We start from the raw sequence: 18,209 nt of genomic DNA, 5'->3' as shown, positions 1-18,209 counted from the left end.
GGAAGGCAATGCTTCAGCAAATACGGTGAGTTAGGTGTAAGACTGTAGGTGTGGCTCGCATACCCAGTTTGACTGTGGAGACACTAGATGTAAGTCAATTCCCCCTACAAACAGGTGAATTTGTTGTCAGACGGGCTAGTGACAGGCTCAGGTATACATGTCATTGTTTTTAGTACAGTCAACAATCTAAATGATCTGTGTGTGACAGCAATTTGGATAATGGACGGAACGTACTTCTGCAAGGGTGCTATTTGTTATCAGTTATACAGTATTCATGGGATAGTAAGTGTTGTGGCTATAGTAAGTCTGTTCCGCTTATATACGCTCTAATGTCCAAAAAGTCACTCCGTGCATATAATATGTTCTGACACTGTGTATTACATCTGTTTGCTTGCCAGGAGTTCAACCTGTCACTACAATATATCTTGTGTGATTATGAAGTAGCAGCCATTAAAAGTAATAGGCTTAACTTTACTGATGTTACTGTAAAGGGTTGCCTTTTTCACTTCGGCATGAATGTGTGGTGGAAAGTGCAACAGTTAGGGTTGGGATCACTTTACAACAGATGCCATGAGTTCTAGTTATCTGTTAAATCTTTGGTTGGACTCGCAATGCGAGTCCAAAGTAATACCAATGTTCACTGAGTTGAAGGGGTCATTTCCTGAAGAGGGTAGGGAATTAATGAAGTATTTTACAAACTGGTATGTACTCGGTTGGGTTAGGAAATTTACACTAGGTCAACTGCCATTAGTAGGTTTCCACCCCTATTCCATGTGACATTTTGGAACGTCTCTGAGCTGAATAGACCATTTCTGCTGCGCACCCAGAACTCGGTGGAGGCGTGGCACCGGCAGTTGAAATGTTTACTTGGAGATAGGGTGACAGATCTCTCTGTATTAATGATGTGCCTTAGTAGAGAACAGAATAGGGCTGATAGCCTTCGTGAGCGATTAGCAGCTGGATGTCCACCCTCTCCCAAATGGAGGCGTGTTGTAGAAAGACAGGAAAAGTTTCAACGGCTATTAGACAATAAAGATGATTATTCAACCCTAGAGTTTGTGAGATGTATTGCAAACATTTGTGAGATGTATTGCAAGGCTACTTAAAATGTTAGTTTTCATAGCTGCATATTAGAAGTTATGCTGCCGTTGTTCCAGGCTCTGTTTGTATTTTGTGACCATATTCCACTGTGTTAGTCTGTTATGTTACGTAGCACCAACCGTTAATCTGTCAATGTTGAAATAAAGTATGTTAGGGTCAAGGGATGGTGTTCAGATATTACGGTGGTGTGGGTTTGTTGGAATTATCGGTTTTCCGTAGTATGACATCTTAGGGTGGTTTTGTGCACATAGTAATGTGGTTTGGTGTTGGCTTATCACATGCACTGCTCGTCATTGCTGTTGTAGTGTAGTTTTCAAGATTCTGGGTAAATGATATTGTGGGCGTCGGTAATGTGAAATCTTGAGCTTGTGGGCATTAGGTCTTATGGGCTCGGTATTCTGGGCGTCGAGATTGAGTTTTTGGTAATGTGTGGTGAACCTGTGTGTGTGTATGTGTGTGGGTGTGTATATATGTATATATATATATATATCTATATATATATATCTATATATCTATATGTATGTGTGTGCATATATATATTTATATGTATATATATATATATATATATATATATATATATATATATATATGTATGTATGTGTGTGCATTTATATATTTATATATATATATATATATATATATATATATATATATATATATATACACACACACACACACACACACACACACACACACACACACACACACACACACACGCACGCACACACACATATACATATTTGTGTCTGTGCATATAAGTATAGTTGTCATTCATTTGGTAGAAAATATATATATGTGAGAAACACACGAGTGACCATAAAAAAGTATACAGACAAATGTGATTCCACATTTGTGAGAATCACATTTGGTTGATTTCAAGCATTATATAGTGGCGGTATGCAGGAGAATGCAGGAGGAGGAGTGGTTTTGAAAGTGTGGAAGCCTGCAGTACAGCAAGTATTGTGTATATGTGAGAGTTCACGGATTAGGGTTTGGTAAGGAGGTAGTTTTAGCATTGTGCCATACTGGTGGTGTCCTTTTTTTTAAAGTTTGGTACTGTTAGGGAAAGGGTTTTAGTAATGTAATACTTAGGGTTAGGGTAAGCACATATAGGTAAGGTGGTGGTGGGGGAAACCCCTGCTCCTAACACTAATTGTACACATTACATTACTAAAAACCCTTCACTGATATCACTGTTCAGGCAGTACTTGATCTGGGTTTTGTAGCTGTTATTTACTGATAGTGAAGGATGACTCATCAATGTTTTGTGATTCTCTCATTTTTGTGTGTCACACTTGTATTTTATTTTCTGTGTGGTTACTAATGAGTGTTTCCCACATTGGTATGCTCCGTCAGTGATGATAAAATCACACACACACACACGGTATTTACATTCATCTGCCAGTTAGATTCTCTTTTGAATGTGTTGCATCATTATGATCCTGGCAGTCTCTCAGATTTAGGCCTCTTTCTCTACACCAGGTAGTTCAGATGTTCACATTTATGGCTGGCAAAGGCTGGATACTAGGCTTGTTGGTCAGATGACTTGTACCTGTCGTGGAACAGTTGGGTTGATTGTCTAACTATCACTCCCTTTTCTATAAAACTTTCATGTGAAGATAAGTCATACACATAACACATTTTAAACCATGTGTGACATTCTGGGACTACTGGCATGTTTGGAGAACATGTATTTGTGTTCTAAGTAGTGTTTTATTATTTGCCTCACATTTGACTATGTGTAAATGATAAGGTGCTAAATAGCTCTAACATGAATTGAGTGATTTTGCCTGGCTCTGGGGTGTGGAATGCTGGCAGCCTTGCTGTGATTCAGGTGGCTGGGATTCGATTAGTGGCCAGGCACTGGAGGTGCCAGTCACGGAGGGAGAAGGGGTGTATGGGTATGGAATGTTGCATTTCCTGGGAGGGGTTTTTGTGCCCTTTGGGTTGCATTGGCTGGTCCAGTCTCCCTAGTGGAGCTCATGCTCCATGGAAACAGGAGTGGAGTGGCAGGACTGCTTGTTGGAAACACCCGTTGCAGATGTGAGAGGACATTCTCTGCAAACACCCCATTGCACACCTTTCTCGAATGCCATTTTCAGTATTCATAGTTAGACCCAGGGAGTAAAGCAAAAAAAAAAAAAAGTGAAAGCCATTTGACTGGGAGGGGGCTTATGGTTTACAGACAGTGGGGATAAAAAGCCCACAAAAAATGAGTAGGTGCTTTTCTGCATGTACACCAGCTAGACAACATACTAAAGCTTCAGTGTAAAACACCCTATTGGTTCCTACTACCCCCTAAATTACCTGTGACATTCAGTCCTGATGCATCTGGTCCCCCTCCCTTATCCTGAGTGAGTGACCATGCTATCAGCTACTTATTCTCTTCTGGTTGGTTACAGTTTCCTGTCTTATCAGAATTAAAGAAAGATGCCCTGACTCTGAGCCCTTGAAATGATTGTGCCTTAATGTCTTCAGGTTTAATGCTGAACCTTATAGCCGTGGTGAAAAAAGAGCATTAAGTCTGAAAGTTAATAAAAGGTTAAATGGTCTTAAGGAGGGAAGACTGTCATTAACAAGTGTCAGACGATGGTACAGTCTAGAAGTTATTATATTTGGCTACCAGGCTCATGTGACTTCTCTTTCAGTCTGTCATTTGTGGGTATATATTTTTTCTTCTGAGAGATTTATTTTCTTAAAGAACATAACTTCCTCAGATCAGTGGAGTGCTGTGGAATTCCTCCGTAGAAACTTTTCCTTCCTCTTTGTGTCTATTCCATTGGAATTTGCAGTGGTAATCCTGAGGTTCTCTTTCCTTTGCCTGTCTATTTAGAGTGTTACCACTGTTGATACTGAAGTTATTCAGGGAATTGGGGGTTTCCTTTGACAATGTGCTGCCCTAAGCATTTTCATCTTTGTTACTAGGTTTATTCATAGGTTAATAGGTTGGTACTAGGCTATCGGCCCTAGGGCCTATACAAGCCTAACCATAATTTCCTGGCTATTACTTCCCTGGTCCCCTTTCTAACAGGGCAATTGACGTGATCCCTGGGGTGAATTTCCTATCTCCTATCCACTCGTCATGGTTCTTTTTGAAGAGGGCCAAAGAAGCGCTCAACTTGACATGTATGGGCAGTCTATTCCAAAGTATGGGGAGTCTCTGGGTCAGGAACCTATCCCTCCAGCATGTTTTGTTCATTGTGATGACCAGGTTTAGATCCCTGGAGCATGTGGTTCTGAGGGATTGGGATTTATTTAAGTGTAGCATGTCCAACAGCTCTGGGTTTGACATGGCCTTGTATGTTAAGCAGAGATCACCTCTGAGCAGGCGATATGCGACAGAGTACAGCTGGAGTTTTTTTAGACGGTCAGCATAGGACATCTGCTTTAGGCTTGTGATTCTTTTAGTGAGGTATTTCGGTGGCCTCTCCAGTTGTTGCAGATGTCTTGTGAGGTACATACCAAACAGGGCGTTGTTCTCTATAGTGGGTCTAATAAGGGATGAGTACAGTGGGACAATGACCTCCTTTTTTCAGGATGAAAAGCCCTTAATGATGAGGCGTGCCACATAGGATTTCCTGACTGTTGTGGCGATGCGGTTATCAAAGGTGAGACCACTGTCCACTTGTATCCCTAAGTCCCTTATCACACTTTCGGTGTTTAGTGTACTGCCACTTATGTGGTAATTCATGGATACATGTTTTTTTCCCAAAGGGGATAACTATACATTTCTTGGCATTGAGCTTGAGCCCATGGTTCTGGCACCAAGCATCTGTTTCTGCAAGGCCCTTTTGTAGAATATCCATATCATTTGGGGATTTAATAATGGATCCCAGTTTGCAGTCATCTGTGAACTTTGTTAGCCAGAGTCCCTTAGTGCTGGCCTGTACTTCAGAGAAGTAGATGCCAAACAAGAGCGGTCCCTGGACTGAACCCTGAGGTACTCCACTTGTCACTTGTTTGAAGCTGGATTTTGAGTTGACTGCTTTTACAGTGTGGGTTCTGTCAGTAAGCCAGTTGGCAACCCATCGAGTGATGTAGACATTAATGCCCAGCTTAGTAAGTTTATCTTTGATTCCAGAATGGGGAATGGTGTCGAAGGGCTTGGTGAGGTCCAGATAGACTATGTGGACCACCTTGCCCTCATCCACGGCTCTGCATACTGATTCGAAGAAGTCAGTCAGGTTGAGGAGACAAGATCGGCCCTTTACAAAACCAAACTGGGTGGGGTCCAGTGTTTGAAGGTTGCCAATGTCTTTGTAAGTTTCATGATAATGCGTTCCATGGCTTTGCAGATCAGGCTTGTCAGACTGATGGGATGATAGTTCCCGGGATCCAAGGTGGATCCCCCCTTGTGGAGTGGGATAATTGTAGCTGTGCGCCACTCATTGGGCACAAAGCCTGAGGTGAGGCTATGATTAAACATGACACTTAGGTGAGGTGCCAGTTCATTTTGTAGTTCATGTAGTACACAGCTCGAGATGTCGTCTGGTCTCATGAATGATGTATTCTTAGCTTTGGAGAGTGCATTTTTTTTTACCTGTGTGGCCGTGATTACCGGAATTTGGCAATCCTTTGGTATTGCGCTGGACCCTTTAGGGGGGTGAAGATACCACTTAACCGATCTGCCAGGATATTGGCAATATCCTTGGGATCAGTATATTTAATGCCTGTCTGTTGTGGCTCAGAACAGATTTGAGCATTGCTATTTAGGTTCTTGACATAACTATAGAATGCCTTGTGGTTGTCCTTGGAATCTTGGGCAATTTTATTTTCGTAACTAGCTTTGGAGGATTTTATGAGGGATCTCAGTTTCTTACTGAGGTTGATAAGAAAGTATTTTGCATCCTGGGAGTTTTCTCTTTTCTGCAACGGTTTCTTCCTTCTGTTGTATAGTTTGTTTATGGCAGGGGACCACCAGATTGGCTTCTTTTTTTTGGAGGAGAGCATCTTGGTTCTATTTGCAATGGCACGATTCGTGCATGAGTGGATGTGCTCGTACAGTGCCTTAGTGTAGGATTCAGCAGACAGACTTTCAATTCCCGTCTGCATGGGTGTCACAACGTTTGCCACTTCTGACTTGAGTAGCCTGAAGTTAGCTTTGGAGAAGTTTTTTTATGGAGGTTTCCCTACTGGGGGGTGGGGGTGGGATGTGGATGTCCAGGGTGATTAGCTTATGGTCAGACCTGACCAATGAGGGGGTGACCACTGGCGTGGAGCATCGATCTTCCATGTTGGTAATGACCAGATTTAGGATATTTGAGCCCTGGTGGGGACTATGGATTAGTTGATCCAGGGCATTGGAATTTATGAATTCCAAGAACCGTTGGGCTAAGGTGTTGGTGCCCAAGTGGTTTTCCCAGTTAATGGCAGGGTAGTTGAAATCACCCAGTATTAAGGTGTTTGGTTGTATCTTAATATTTTCCAGTATGTTTAGAAAGGTGTAGTGAGAATCTTGGCATGGTGGGGGATTTGTAGCAAGCTACAGTTTGGATTGCAGTCTTACCTAGTATTAGTTGTACCTGTAGAATTTCAGATGCATTGTGTTGGGCAACTAGCCTGGACAAGTGAATATCCTTGGTGAATATGGACACTCCTCCGCCTTTAGTGTTTCAGTCCTGGTTTGGTGGCCTAAAAGTGTGGTAAGAGTTGTAGCTTGGTATTGCAGGGGTGCTCTCTGGAGCCTTGAACCAGGTCTCAGTTACTACACTGATATCGATTTTCTCCATTTTTAGAAGTGCCTCGAGAGAGTGCATTTTGAGGTTTAGACTTCTAGCATTGAGTAGCATTACCTAATTTCCAAAGAATACCTTTCGGTGGTGGTTTTGTCCATAAGCAATGCATTCACTAGGGGGCAGAGCATACCTTACCTCTGGCTTGCAAAGGTGAACATCTACGAGAAAGATCGGGCTTTGACTTGCATCCAGCATACAATTGGTCCCTTCAATCAATGAAACTTACCATGTCAAAGCAATTATTTTTCTAAACTGATATTAGCGAAGTCGGATCTCTCATGGCTAGGCAAACTCTGGGGCTCAGTCTGAGATCATCAAGGCTTCCCTTACCAGGTAGTACATCAAATCATTCACCAACATGGAACCTCAGAGTTGTGTTTAACATGCTGGGACAGCTACAGTGCTTGGACTAGACAGCTGACCACAGACTAAAGTAATTCTGCGTACACCTGGATTGGGCATCAGGATCCCAAAAGTACCTATGTAATGTTGGGCATCTGCCTTAGGGTATATTAGGTGAAACAGGGCTTAGTCTCATGGATGGATTTGGCTCTGATGTGGCCCTGAGCCCAAATTCAGGTTAAAAGCAAGTTTCCGAAAGTTTTAGAGTATTAGGGGAAATGAGTTCAAGGATGTGTCTTGAGGTTAATTTAATTTTTCTTTTTCAGCAATCGGGTGGGAATTTCCTTCCAAAATTCCCCCCTTGTTTGGGTAGGAAATTTGTTGGCCCAAGGCATACCTGCGTCCCCATACGCACCAAATTGCAGAAGATACCTCAGATTTCTTGCAGGATCAGAGCATTATCAATTCTCAGCATTGCCCTTTGGCTTATCTACTGCGCCCAGAGTGTTCACGTAAATGCCTGGCATCAGTAATTGCTCATTGCAGGCTTCAGGGAATCCAAATCTACCCCTACCTGGACGACTGCCTGATACAAGCGGACAACAAAACAAGCTAGCAGAAGACTTACAAAGGGTCATTTACCTGCTACAAGCCCTGGGATACACAGTCATTATAAAAGTCAAGACTGATACCATCCCAGCGAATAACCTTTTGGGTGCAGAGTTGGACACATCAAAGCAAATGGCATTCCTAACAGTAGAAAAACAGGAGCAGCTACCTCTCTACTTCTTGGCTTTAACAAAGCAGAACCATCTGACAGCAAGAAAAGTACTGCAAGCCTTGGGCTTCATGGCATCCTGAATAATATTGGTTCCTCATGCCAGACTGCATATGAGAAAACTACAGTGGTACCTAAGGAATTTATGGTCTCAACACAAGCACAGCTTAGAAACCCAGATTCCCATTATTCCATGCCTGAAGCAAGAATTCCTATGGTGGGCTCAGGCTTGTCAATCAAACACAGGATTCCCTTCCACAGTACTCAACCAAGCCAAACCATCACGACAGACGCCTCAGACCTCGGTTGGGGGGCACACATGCTGGACAAGTGCATACAAGGCCTATGGACTCAAGACCAGCTGCACCTACACATAAATCTAAAGGAAATGCTGGCAGTAAAACTGGCAATTCAGGCATTCAGACCATTCCTCCAACAAGGTCTATTGATGATAAGGACAGACAACACCACAGTTATGTGGTACATCAACAAACAGGGAGGCACACATTCGTATCCTCTTTGCCGGATGGCACTGGACCTCTGGAATGTGGCCCTGAGCTACAACATTCAGTTAAAAGCAATTTTTGTACCAGGAAAAGAAAACATTCTAGCAGACATATTAAGCAGGACTGCCACGGATGCCCACGAATGGATGCTGCATCTGGACATCTTCAAAACCATTACAAGAAAATGGGGGCTCCCAGAAATAGACTTATTTGCATCCCCACGCAATCACCAACTAAAGAAATTCTGCACAAGGACGTACCACCCACTTGCTTGGAAGGTGGACTCCCTATCCTTCAGTTGGAAAAACCTGACAGCATATGCATTCCCACCACTTCCTTTGATGCACAAGGTGCTATTGAAGATCAAAGAAGACCGTCCACGGATCATCCTGATAGCTCCAGACTGGCCAAGGCAACATTGGTACCCATTACTGAGGAGCATGTCTCGGGAACAAATATGGCCACTACCCCTGGTTCCCTTGCTGTTAACACAGAACAACTACAACAATCTGCATCCAAACCTGAAAACTCTGCAGCTGACTGCCTGGAACATTGCATAAGACCAATTAACCCAAATTTATCCCAAAGGGTTAAAGACATTATCCTTGAGGCTCGCAGACCCTCAACAAGAAAAAAATTATTCAGCAAAATGGAAAAGATATCTCATTTGGAGTACTGCAAAAGGAGAAGATGTGTCACTGGTAAACATAGCCAACATCCTGGAATACTTGGCAGAGCTCTTCCACACAGGCCTGTCCTATTCCTCCATCAAGATTCATGCATCAGCTATTTCAGCAGAATACGACTTGGATCCTCCTGTCTTCTCACATCCTCTGCTCAGACAGTTTCTGAGAGGAATTAAAAATGTAAAGCCTCCTAGGAAGCCACCATTACCAGCATGGGACTTGAACTTTGTGCTAGAAAAATTGACACTTCCTCCTTTCGAACCAGCAATATCAGCAGAATTGCAATACTTATCATGGAAGACTGCTTTCCTGCTGGCAATCACTTCAGCAAGAAGGGTATCTGAACTTCAGGCATTAATGGCAGTACAACCCTTCCTGATCTTCCATCAAGATAGAGTGTCCATGAGAACAAATCCTTCCTTTATGCCTAAGGTGGTCTCCAGAGTTTCTTTAAATCAGGCTATCCACCTACCTACATTCTTCCCCAACCCACAGAACAGGGGAGAAAGACTGCTGCATACCTTGGATGTACATAGACAATTACGCTACTACCTGGACAGGACCAAGGGCAATAGAAAAACTGACCAGCTACTGGTAGCATATGCAACAGGAAGGGAAGGAAAAACAATTTCAAAACAGACATTCTCCAAGTGGATAGGAAATTGCATTAGATTTTGTTACTCCTACCATGGAAAGAAAACTCCAGAGAACATCAGGCCTCACTCTACAAAGGCTACAGCCACTACCACAGCCTTCTTACGAGGAGTGGCTACCAAGGACATTTTAGAGGCTGCTACTTGGAGCTCCGTGCATACATTTGCCAAGCATTATAATTTACCATTATACTCTAGATCCCGAGCAGGTTTTGCCACTGCTGTTTTGCAAGGGATCCTAACTACACCATAACTTTATTTTTCCACCTCCCCCAGTTTGGCTATGGTATTCTACCCATTTGTAAGGACTGCAGATGCATCCTTGAAGGACATAGTACAGTTTTGTACCTACCATAAATGTAGATGTCCGATAGGAATGCATCTACAGTCAGGATTACCCACCCGCCTTCCCCTCTGTGGTGCTCCTAGGGTATTTGCCCATCTTATAGCTAGCTGGGGGAATCTATTATGGTGTATTTGTTTGTATATATGTACATACATGCTTATTTTTTGTGTTTGCTCTCTACTATTTGGAATCATTGGCATTTATCCAAATTTAGCCTTCCAAGAGAGCACCTGGCATCTGGGGCAAGAAACACTGAGGAAAATGGCGTCGGCTGATGCCTTTATACCCGAAGAACTGCAGCTATGACGTCGGGTGAAGTGCGACACCAGCCGAGGCCAGACCCAGACTTTGGAATCCGGCCGACCGAAGGGCTGCCTGACGACAGGACAACCCATTTGTAAGGACTGCAGATGCATTCCTATCGGACATCTACATTTATGGTAGGTACAAAACTGTACTTTTCCTTTGACAATGTGCTGCCCTAAGCATTTTCATCTTTCTTACTAGGTTTATTCATAGGTTCATAGGTTGGTACTAGGCTATCGGCCCTAGGGCCTATACAAGCCTAGCCATAATTTCCTGGCTATTACTTCCCTGGTCCCCTTTCTAACAGGGCGATTGACGTGATCTCCCTGGGGTGAATTTCCTATCTCCTATCCACTCGTCAAGGTTCTTTTTGAAGAGGGCCAAAGAAGCGCTCAACTTGACATGTATGGGCAGTCTATTCCAAAGTATGGGGAGTCTCTGGGTCAGAAACCTATCCCTCCAGCATGTTTTGTTCATTGTGATGACCAGGTTTAGATCCCTGGAGCGTGTGGCTCTGAGGGATTGGGATTTAAGTGTAGCATGTCCAACAGCTCTGGGTTTGACATGGCCTTGTATGTTAAGCAGAGATCACCTCTGAGCAGGCGATATGCGACAGAGTACAGCTGGAGTTTTTTTAGACAGTCAGCATAGGACATCTGCTTTAGGCTTGTGATTCTTTTAGTGAGGTATTTTGGTGGCCTCTCCAGTTGTTGCAGATGTCTTGTGAGGTACATACCAAACGGGGCTTTGTTCTCTATGATGGGTCTAATAAGGGATGAGTACAGCGGGACAATGACCTCCTTTTTTCAGGATGAAAAGCCCTTAATGATGAGGTGTGCCACATAGAAGGATTTCCTGACTGTTGTGGTGATGCGGTTATCAAAGGTGAGACCACTGTCCACTTGTATCCCTAAGTCCCTTATCACACTTTCGGTGTTAAGTGTACTGCCACTTATGTGGTAATTCATGGATACATGTTTTTTTCCCAAAGGGGATAACTATACATTTCTTGGCATTGAGCTTGAGCCCATGGTTCTGGCACCAAGCATCTGTTTCTGCAAGGCCCTTTTGTAGAATATCCATATCATTTGGGGATTTAATAATGGTTCCCAGTTTGCAGTCATCTGTGAACTTTGTTAGCCAGAGTCCCTTAGTGCTGGCCTGTACTTCAGAGAAGTAGATGCCAAACAAGAGCGGTCCCAGTACTGAACCCTGAGGTACTCCACTTGTCACTTGTTCAGGGTTGCCAGATTTCCAGCACCCCAGGTAGGGACAAAAAAGAAGGTCTCTCACGGCAAGTGAAGAAAAAAAAAAAGGTCTTTAATGCGGCACAGAGTTCCACATTAAAGAACTGAGCTCACTCAGTAGCTCTGCACTAAACACGGAGCTTCTCGTGTTTAGTTCCGCATTCAACAAGAGAAGCTCCATTTGATTTTTGATTGGCCGTATGGCATATGGGCCAATCAAAAGTAAACACGGAGCTTCTTGTTTAATGCGAACACAAGAAGCTTGATTGGCCCGTATGCCAGGTATACGGGACAATCAAAAAAAAAAAAAAAACAAACAAACAAAGCGGAGGCTGGCCGGGATTTTAACCGGCAGGGCGGGACTCGGCATCAGGCTGCTGATTTCGGGACAGTCCCGCCCAAATAGGGACGTCTGGCAACCCTGCACTTGTTTGAAGCTGGATTTTGAGTTGACTACTTTTACAGTGTGGGTTCTGTCAGTAAGCCAGTTGGCAACCCATCGAGTGACGTAGGCATTAATGCCCAGCTTAGTAAGTTTATCTTTGATTCCAGAATGGGGAATGGTGTCAAAGGGCTTGGTGAGGTCCAGATAGGCTATGTGGACCGCCTTGCCCTCATCCACGGCTCTGCATACTGATTTGAAGAAGTCAGTTTGGTTGAGGAGACAAGATCGGCCCTTTACAAAACCAAACTGGGTGGGGTCCAGTGTTTGAAGGATGCCAATGTCTTTGTTTGTAAGTTCCATGATAATGCGTTCCATGGCTTTGCAGATCAGGCTTGTCAGACTGATGGGATGATAGATCCCGGGATCCAAGGTGGATCCCCCCTTGTGGAGTGGGATAATTGTAGCTGTGCGCCACTCATTGGGCACAAAGCCTGAGGTGAGGCTATGATTAAACATGACACTTAGGTGAGGTGCCAGTTCATTTTGTAGTTCACGTAGTACACAGCTCGAGATGTCGTCCGGTCTCATGAATGCTGTATTCTTAGCTTTGGAGAGTGCATTTTTTTACCTGTGTGGCCGAGATTACCGGAATTTGGCAATCTTTTGGTATTGCGCTGGACCCTTTAGGCGGGTGAAGATACCACTGAACCGATCTGCCAGGATATTGGCAATATCCTTGGGATCAGTATATTTAATGCCTGTCTGTTGTGGCTCAGAACAGATCTGAGCATTGCCATTTAGATTCTTGACATAACTATAGAATGCCTTGTGGTTGTCCTTGGAATCTTTGGCAATTTTATTTTCGTAACTAGCTTTGGAGGATTTTATGAGGGATCTCAGTTTCTTACTGAGGTTGATAAGAGGGTATTTTGCATCCTGGGAGTTTCCTCTTTTCTGCAATGGTTTCTTCCTTCTGTTGTATAGTTTGTTTATGGCAGGGGACCACCAGGTTGGCTTCTTTTTTTGGAGGAGAGCATCTTGGTTCTATTTGGAATGGCACGATTCGTGCATGAGTGGATGTGCTTGTACAGTGCCTTAGTGTAGGATTCAGCAGTCAAACTTTCAGTTCCCATCTGCATGGGTGTCACAAAGTTTGCCACTTCTGACTTGAGTAGCATGAAGTTAGCTTTGGAGAAGTTTTTTATGGAGGTTTCCCTACTGGGGGGTGGGGGTGGGATGTGGATGTCAAGGGTGATTAGCTTATGGTCAGACCTGACCAATGAGGGGGTGACCACTAGCGTGGAGCATCGATCTTCCATGTTGGTAATGACCAGATTTAGGATATTTGAGCCCTGGTGGGACTATGGATTAGTTGATCCAGGGCATTGGAATTTATGAATTCCAGGAACCGTTGGGCTAAGGTGTTGGTGCCCAAGTAGTTTTCCCAATTAATGGCAGGGTAGTTGAAATCACCCAGTATTAAGGTGTTTGGTTGTATCTTAATATGTTCCGGTATGTTTAGAAAGGTGTAGTGAGAATCTTTGGGCATGGTGGGGGATTTGTAGCAAGCTACAGTTTGGATTGCAGTCTTACCTAGTATTAGTTTTACCTGTAGAATTTCAGATGCATTGTGTTGGGCAACTAGCCTGGAGAAGTGAATTTCCTTGGTGAATATGGACACTCCTTCACTTTTAGTGTTTCAGTCCTGGTTTGGTGGCCGAAAAGTGTGGTAAGAGTTGTAGCTTGGTAATGCAGGGGTGCTCTCTGGAGCCTTGAACCAGGTCTCAGTTACTACACTGATATCGATTTTCTCCATTTTTAGAAGTGCCTCGAGAGAGTGCATTTTGAGGTTTAGACTTCTAGCACTGAGTAGCATTACCTTCAGATTTTGCTTGCTTATATCTGTTACGGTGGTGGTTTTGTCCTTTGAGCCTTGCCTAAAAAAGGCACTATAGGGGTGGCAAGAGCCTTAGCCAGTAACCTGAATCTCAGGGGCAACAGGTGCAGACCATCTCTGGCAAAGCATCGTGGTCTGTTGATCATGACATCCCAGGCAGACAGATACTGGATCCCCTATGAATGACACCAGAAACTTAGCCAATTGTTAAAGTCGATAATTTTGTCCTTGTACTGTGGTACAATTCTAGGCGAAGGCAGGATGCTACTCATGGCTAGGGTCATACCTGCCTGGGGTCACATGATCTGAGAGCTCTTCCATGTCTCTCTTCATGTAATCCAGGGAGGTACATCTCAAGTCATTCACTCCAACATGGACAATGACAGAGTCATATTTGTACTTGTTGTGGAGTGACTTGAGTGCATGCGTGATGTGATGGATCCTGGCACCCGACAGGCAGCTGACTGTAATTTTCTCCTTGTTCAGCCTGATGAGTGGGACATCAGTGTGCCTGATTATAGAGTCACCTATGACTAATGTGTTGGGCATGTTGTCTTGCCTTAGGGGCTGTTGTTGGGTGGCACACTGGTGTTGTGAGCTATGTGACACTTTGGTTGTGATTGGTGTTTGTTTGCGTTTCAGCTTCGGAGATCCTTGTTGCTTGGGCAGGTTAATGTTAAGGGCCTCCGCATAAGTGGGTTTAGTGTTACTATGTGTGGATGTTGGAGGCATGAGTTTAGAAGGGCTATGTGTTGCTTGAGGTGTAGTGCAGGTGTTAATCTTCTCCTCTTGACTGTCTAGCACAATCTTGGGTGGAGAGAGCTTTGCTTCCAGTTTGGCTATGTAAGTGCAACTCTCGCAGGTTGTAGTGTTGGGTGGTAGGGGAGAGGGTTGTCTGTGTACATGAGGAAATTGCTGCATTGCCCCAGTATGCCCAGATTCACCAGTTGTACAGGAGAAATCACCGGAAGATGACCATTGTATGCCTGGTTCAGTGTTTTGTAAAGTACAAGAGCTGTTTTCCCTTACCTTGGCAAGGTACTTTGCAGTTACAGGCTGTTTAGATCCTACGATTAATTTCTCCTTATTAACACGGAGAGTCAAGTGCTTTTGTATCAGTTTAAGGCTTCCTAGTGCTTTCCAGCAGGTTTTATAGCAAGTGCTAGTCACAGGGATTGAGATTTTAGTGCTACTACTAACAAACCAGCTAGTTCCAGACTTTCTGGCACCGGGAGTAGTTTAAAAATGCTAGACTAATTGAAGAGCACCGCTAGTATACCAAAAGTCCAGGATACAGCAAGTCTGTATCTGGGCTACACTGATTCTAGGAAATATTTTTTTTTTTTCAGTAGAAAGTGAAGAGGCAGAAGATAATGAGAGAATTCAATGTGCAGAAGTTAAAGGGGTGTGCCTTTGCTAGGTTCTCACTATTAACAGTAAAATGAGCTGATGTGATGTGACTGGGTGGGAGTGTCCAGTATCGACTTAATACCAGAGGCGGGCAACTCAAAGCCACCAAGACAAAAAGACCAAAACAAGAACCAGGAGGGTGCATGGGGAAAACCGTTGTACAGATTACAGAGATATTAAATCAAAATGTAGACGAAAATGAGAATAAACTCTTATCTTTTCTCAATATCACAGCTGGCAGTAGGTCAGTCTTTTTGCAGCAGCCTGAGCAACAGGTATATCTGATTTAAAACACAGGGCAAAAACCAAACCAATTATCCAAACAATTTAGTAAGTCTTTTGTTTCTGTTTCATTGACTGTGCATGTTGAAGGGAAGCGCCACCTGAGTTAACAAAATGAATAGAAATCTCTTCCATTTTAAAATTCATCTCTAAACATGAACAAAGTGTGCATCTTTGGTCTTTTTTTTTCAAGCTGTGTATGATTAATGTTGTAGGAAAAGTTAATGCAACAGTAAATGCTGTCTCATTACTGTACTCCTTTTGATTATTTCTAGTATGGACATAAATGTACGTGTAACATTGAATGGAAGTACCATCAGTCTGGATGATAAGTGATCTTATTAGCATGGTATTCCTGTCAGTGTTATTGATCTGTGATCAGCTTTCATCACTGTGTGACCCATTATATATTAACAGACAGCTAGATAGTCTGATGTGACTGTGCTGTGAGTATTATCTCCTTGGTAGTGGGGGGAAGTATTTACATTCTGATACTGCTGATATTGCCTAATTAAACAAATCCCTGTAATCCAAGACACAGCCTGTGCTCAGAAAGTGAGGAATTCCAAAGATTCTGAGTTATCACTTAGGCTGTACGCCCCCTTTTACAATTCTCTTCCTTGATGGTTAAGAAGAAAAAACTCTCATGAAACTTCAAACTGGCTCAAACACATTCCTTTTAAGTCAAGCCAATGAAGACATTTGATTTTTGGAAACATTTGTCTGTTTATTTTATTAATGCCAGTTAGTTTTAGAATGGGTTTTGATGATGTTGCACTCTTTACAATTGTATTTAATGTGTGTTTAGGTCTGTTTTATTAAGTAAAAAACATTTGGTTAGAAAAAAAGCTAACTGAATCTGAAATTTGTCTGGTTATATGCAATACACACACACACACACGTAACTTTCCACTGAAAGGACAGTTGGTCGATCCTGTTATGCCAGAAACCTGTTGAAAACCAAAACATTGATCCACAAAGGAAAAAAAAATTATATACTAATGCTGAGGATCACACTACAGTGCGGGAAATGGCATATTCCCCGATCCCCATTGTACCTCAGTTTTTTTGTACTAGCAAAGCCGATACATTTCAGCTAGCTGAACTGGCTCTACCAGAAGTCGATGACTTTGTGTTTCAGTGGAAGTTGTGCTCCTGTGTGTGTAGATATGTGCATATATTTTTGTGTATGTCTATATATGTCTGTGTGTGTGTGTGTGTGTGTGTATATATATATATATATATATATACACACACACACACACACACACACACACACACACACACACACGTGTTTATGTATATATTGGCAACCACAGCTGGTTATAGCTGAACTTTGTATGATCATTCTTTTCTTTTTCTTGTAGGTTGGGCCATCCGGATCAGGGAAAAGCACCATCATCAGACTCCTTTTCCGGTTTTATGATGTCCAAGGAGGTTGCATTAAGATTGATGGACAAGATATTTCAAAGGTTAGGCTATAACTGAAATGGTTGAAGATAAAGGGAGAGAGATGTATCTCATTGTGCTGTTGTGTTTTTGGGATTGCCAGAGATTGCACAGAAAGTAGGATAATGAGACTTGGGGGGGGGGGGGGGTTCATAATGGCCATCCCGCACTTGAACATCTGGCGTACTCTGTGTATACTTTCTGAATTTAAGAAAAGCCCTTCCACAATGCTTGTGCTGCCTGTTCACTCAAGCTACACAAAGGGTACACATTGTGCATGTTTTGTGGTAACTTTATGAATCTCCACTTAGTTTTAAAAACTCTCGGCCTTAAGTTAGATAGAGGGAACTTCAATGCTCATACTGTGTTTAAAAGTGCTTGTTGTATGCACATTTTAAATTTTAGGCCTATGTCCAAGTTAGCATTCACTTTATACTGTAGTGAATGCATATATCTGTTAAAAAAAGAGATAGGTATACCATCTAGTCTGCCCAGTTACCTTCTCAAAGTTCTTTGTGATATCCAATGAGTCAGTGGTATGTGGAAATGGTGTTTGTGATCTTTCCACTTACATACACTCAGATTTAACAGACCAGAATACATCTGTAGAGTGAATCATTTCCAAACCTTGGATCTGAACTCTCTGCACTAGGTAAAATGTGGAGCTCCTCCTTGTATCCTCAACTTGGCATGATTCTGAAAATGTCCAGCTGATGCAGTTGGGGGGCACTCATGCTTTATGCTGTGGCACTTTAGAAGATTAATTGCTGGATAAGGAGTTGCGCACTCCGTCACCATTTCCTTTTTGTCATTTACACTTTGGTTCTTGATCCTAATGTATGTCAATGGGAAGGGATTGTCTGTTTGATGCATACGTTGCTTGGCCAGTGAAGATAAAAGATTAAAAAAAGAAGCCTACATCATGTCATGCAAGCTGGATCCTAGGGAGGTGGTGCAAAGTGAGCATCAACAGAAAAGTTTCTCATGTAATTATAATGTAAGTTTGCATAGAAGTTAAGTGTAAGAATCCAGACACCAGCTATTAGCTAAAATTGCATTCTTCAAAGTTAGTTCTTACAATGGCCT

General features: G+C 42.9%; 1 protein-coding gene across 1 annotated transcript in view; it reads left to right on the top strand.

Moving 5' to 3' along the window:
- Positions 1 to 18,209, top strand: part of ABCB6 (ATP binding cassette subfamily B member 6 (Langereis blood group)) — a 1,916,984-nt gene that overhangs the window by 1,098,800 nt on the left and 799,975 nt on the right. Inside the window, exon 15 of the mRNA XM_044075230.1 lies at positions 17,042 to 17,146. Coding sequence (XP_043931165.1) covers positions 17,042 to 17,146 — 105 coding nt within the window. The remainder of the gene's footprint in view (positions 1 to 17,041; positions 17,147 to 18,209) is intronic.

This window comes from Protopterus annectens, chromosome 6.part0 (genome assembly GCF_019279795.1).
Source record: "Protopterus annectens isolate FY-2018-M chromosome 6.part0, PAN1.0, whole genome shotgun sequence".
NCBI classification, from domain to species: domain Eukaryota; kingdom Metazoa; phylum Chordata; order Ceratodontiformes; family Protopteridae; genus Protopterus; species Protopterus annectens.
Note: the sequence above shows the minus strand (reverse complement) of the source record. Positions and strands in the feature narration are given on the sequence as shown.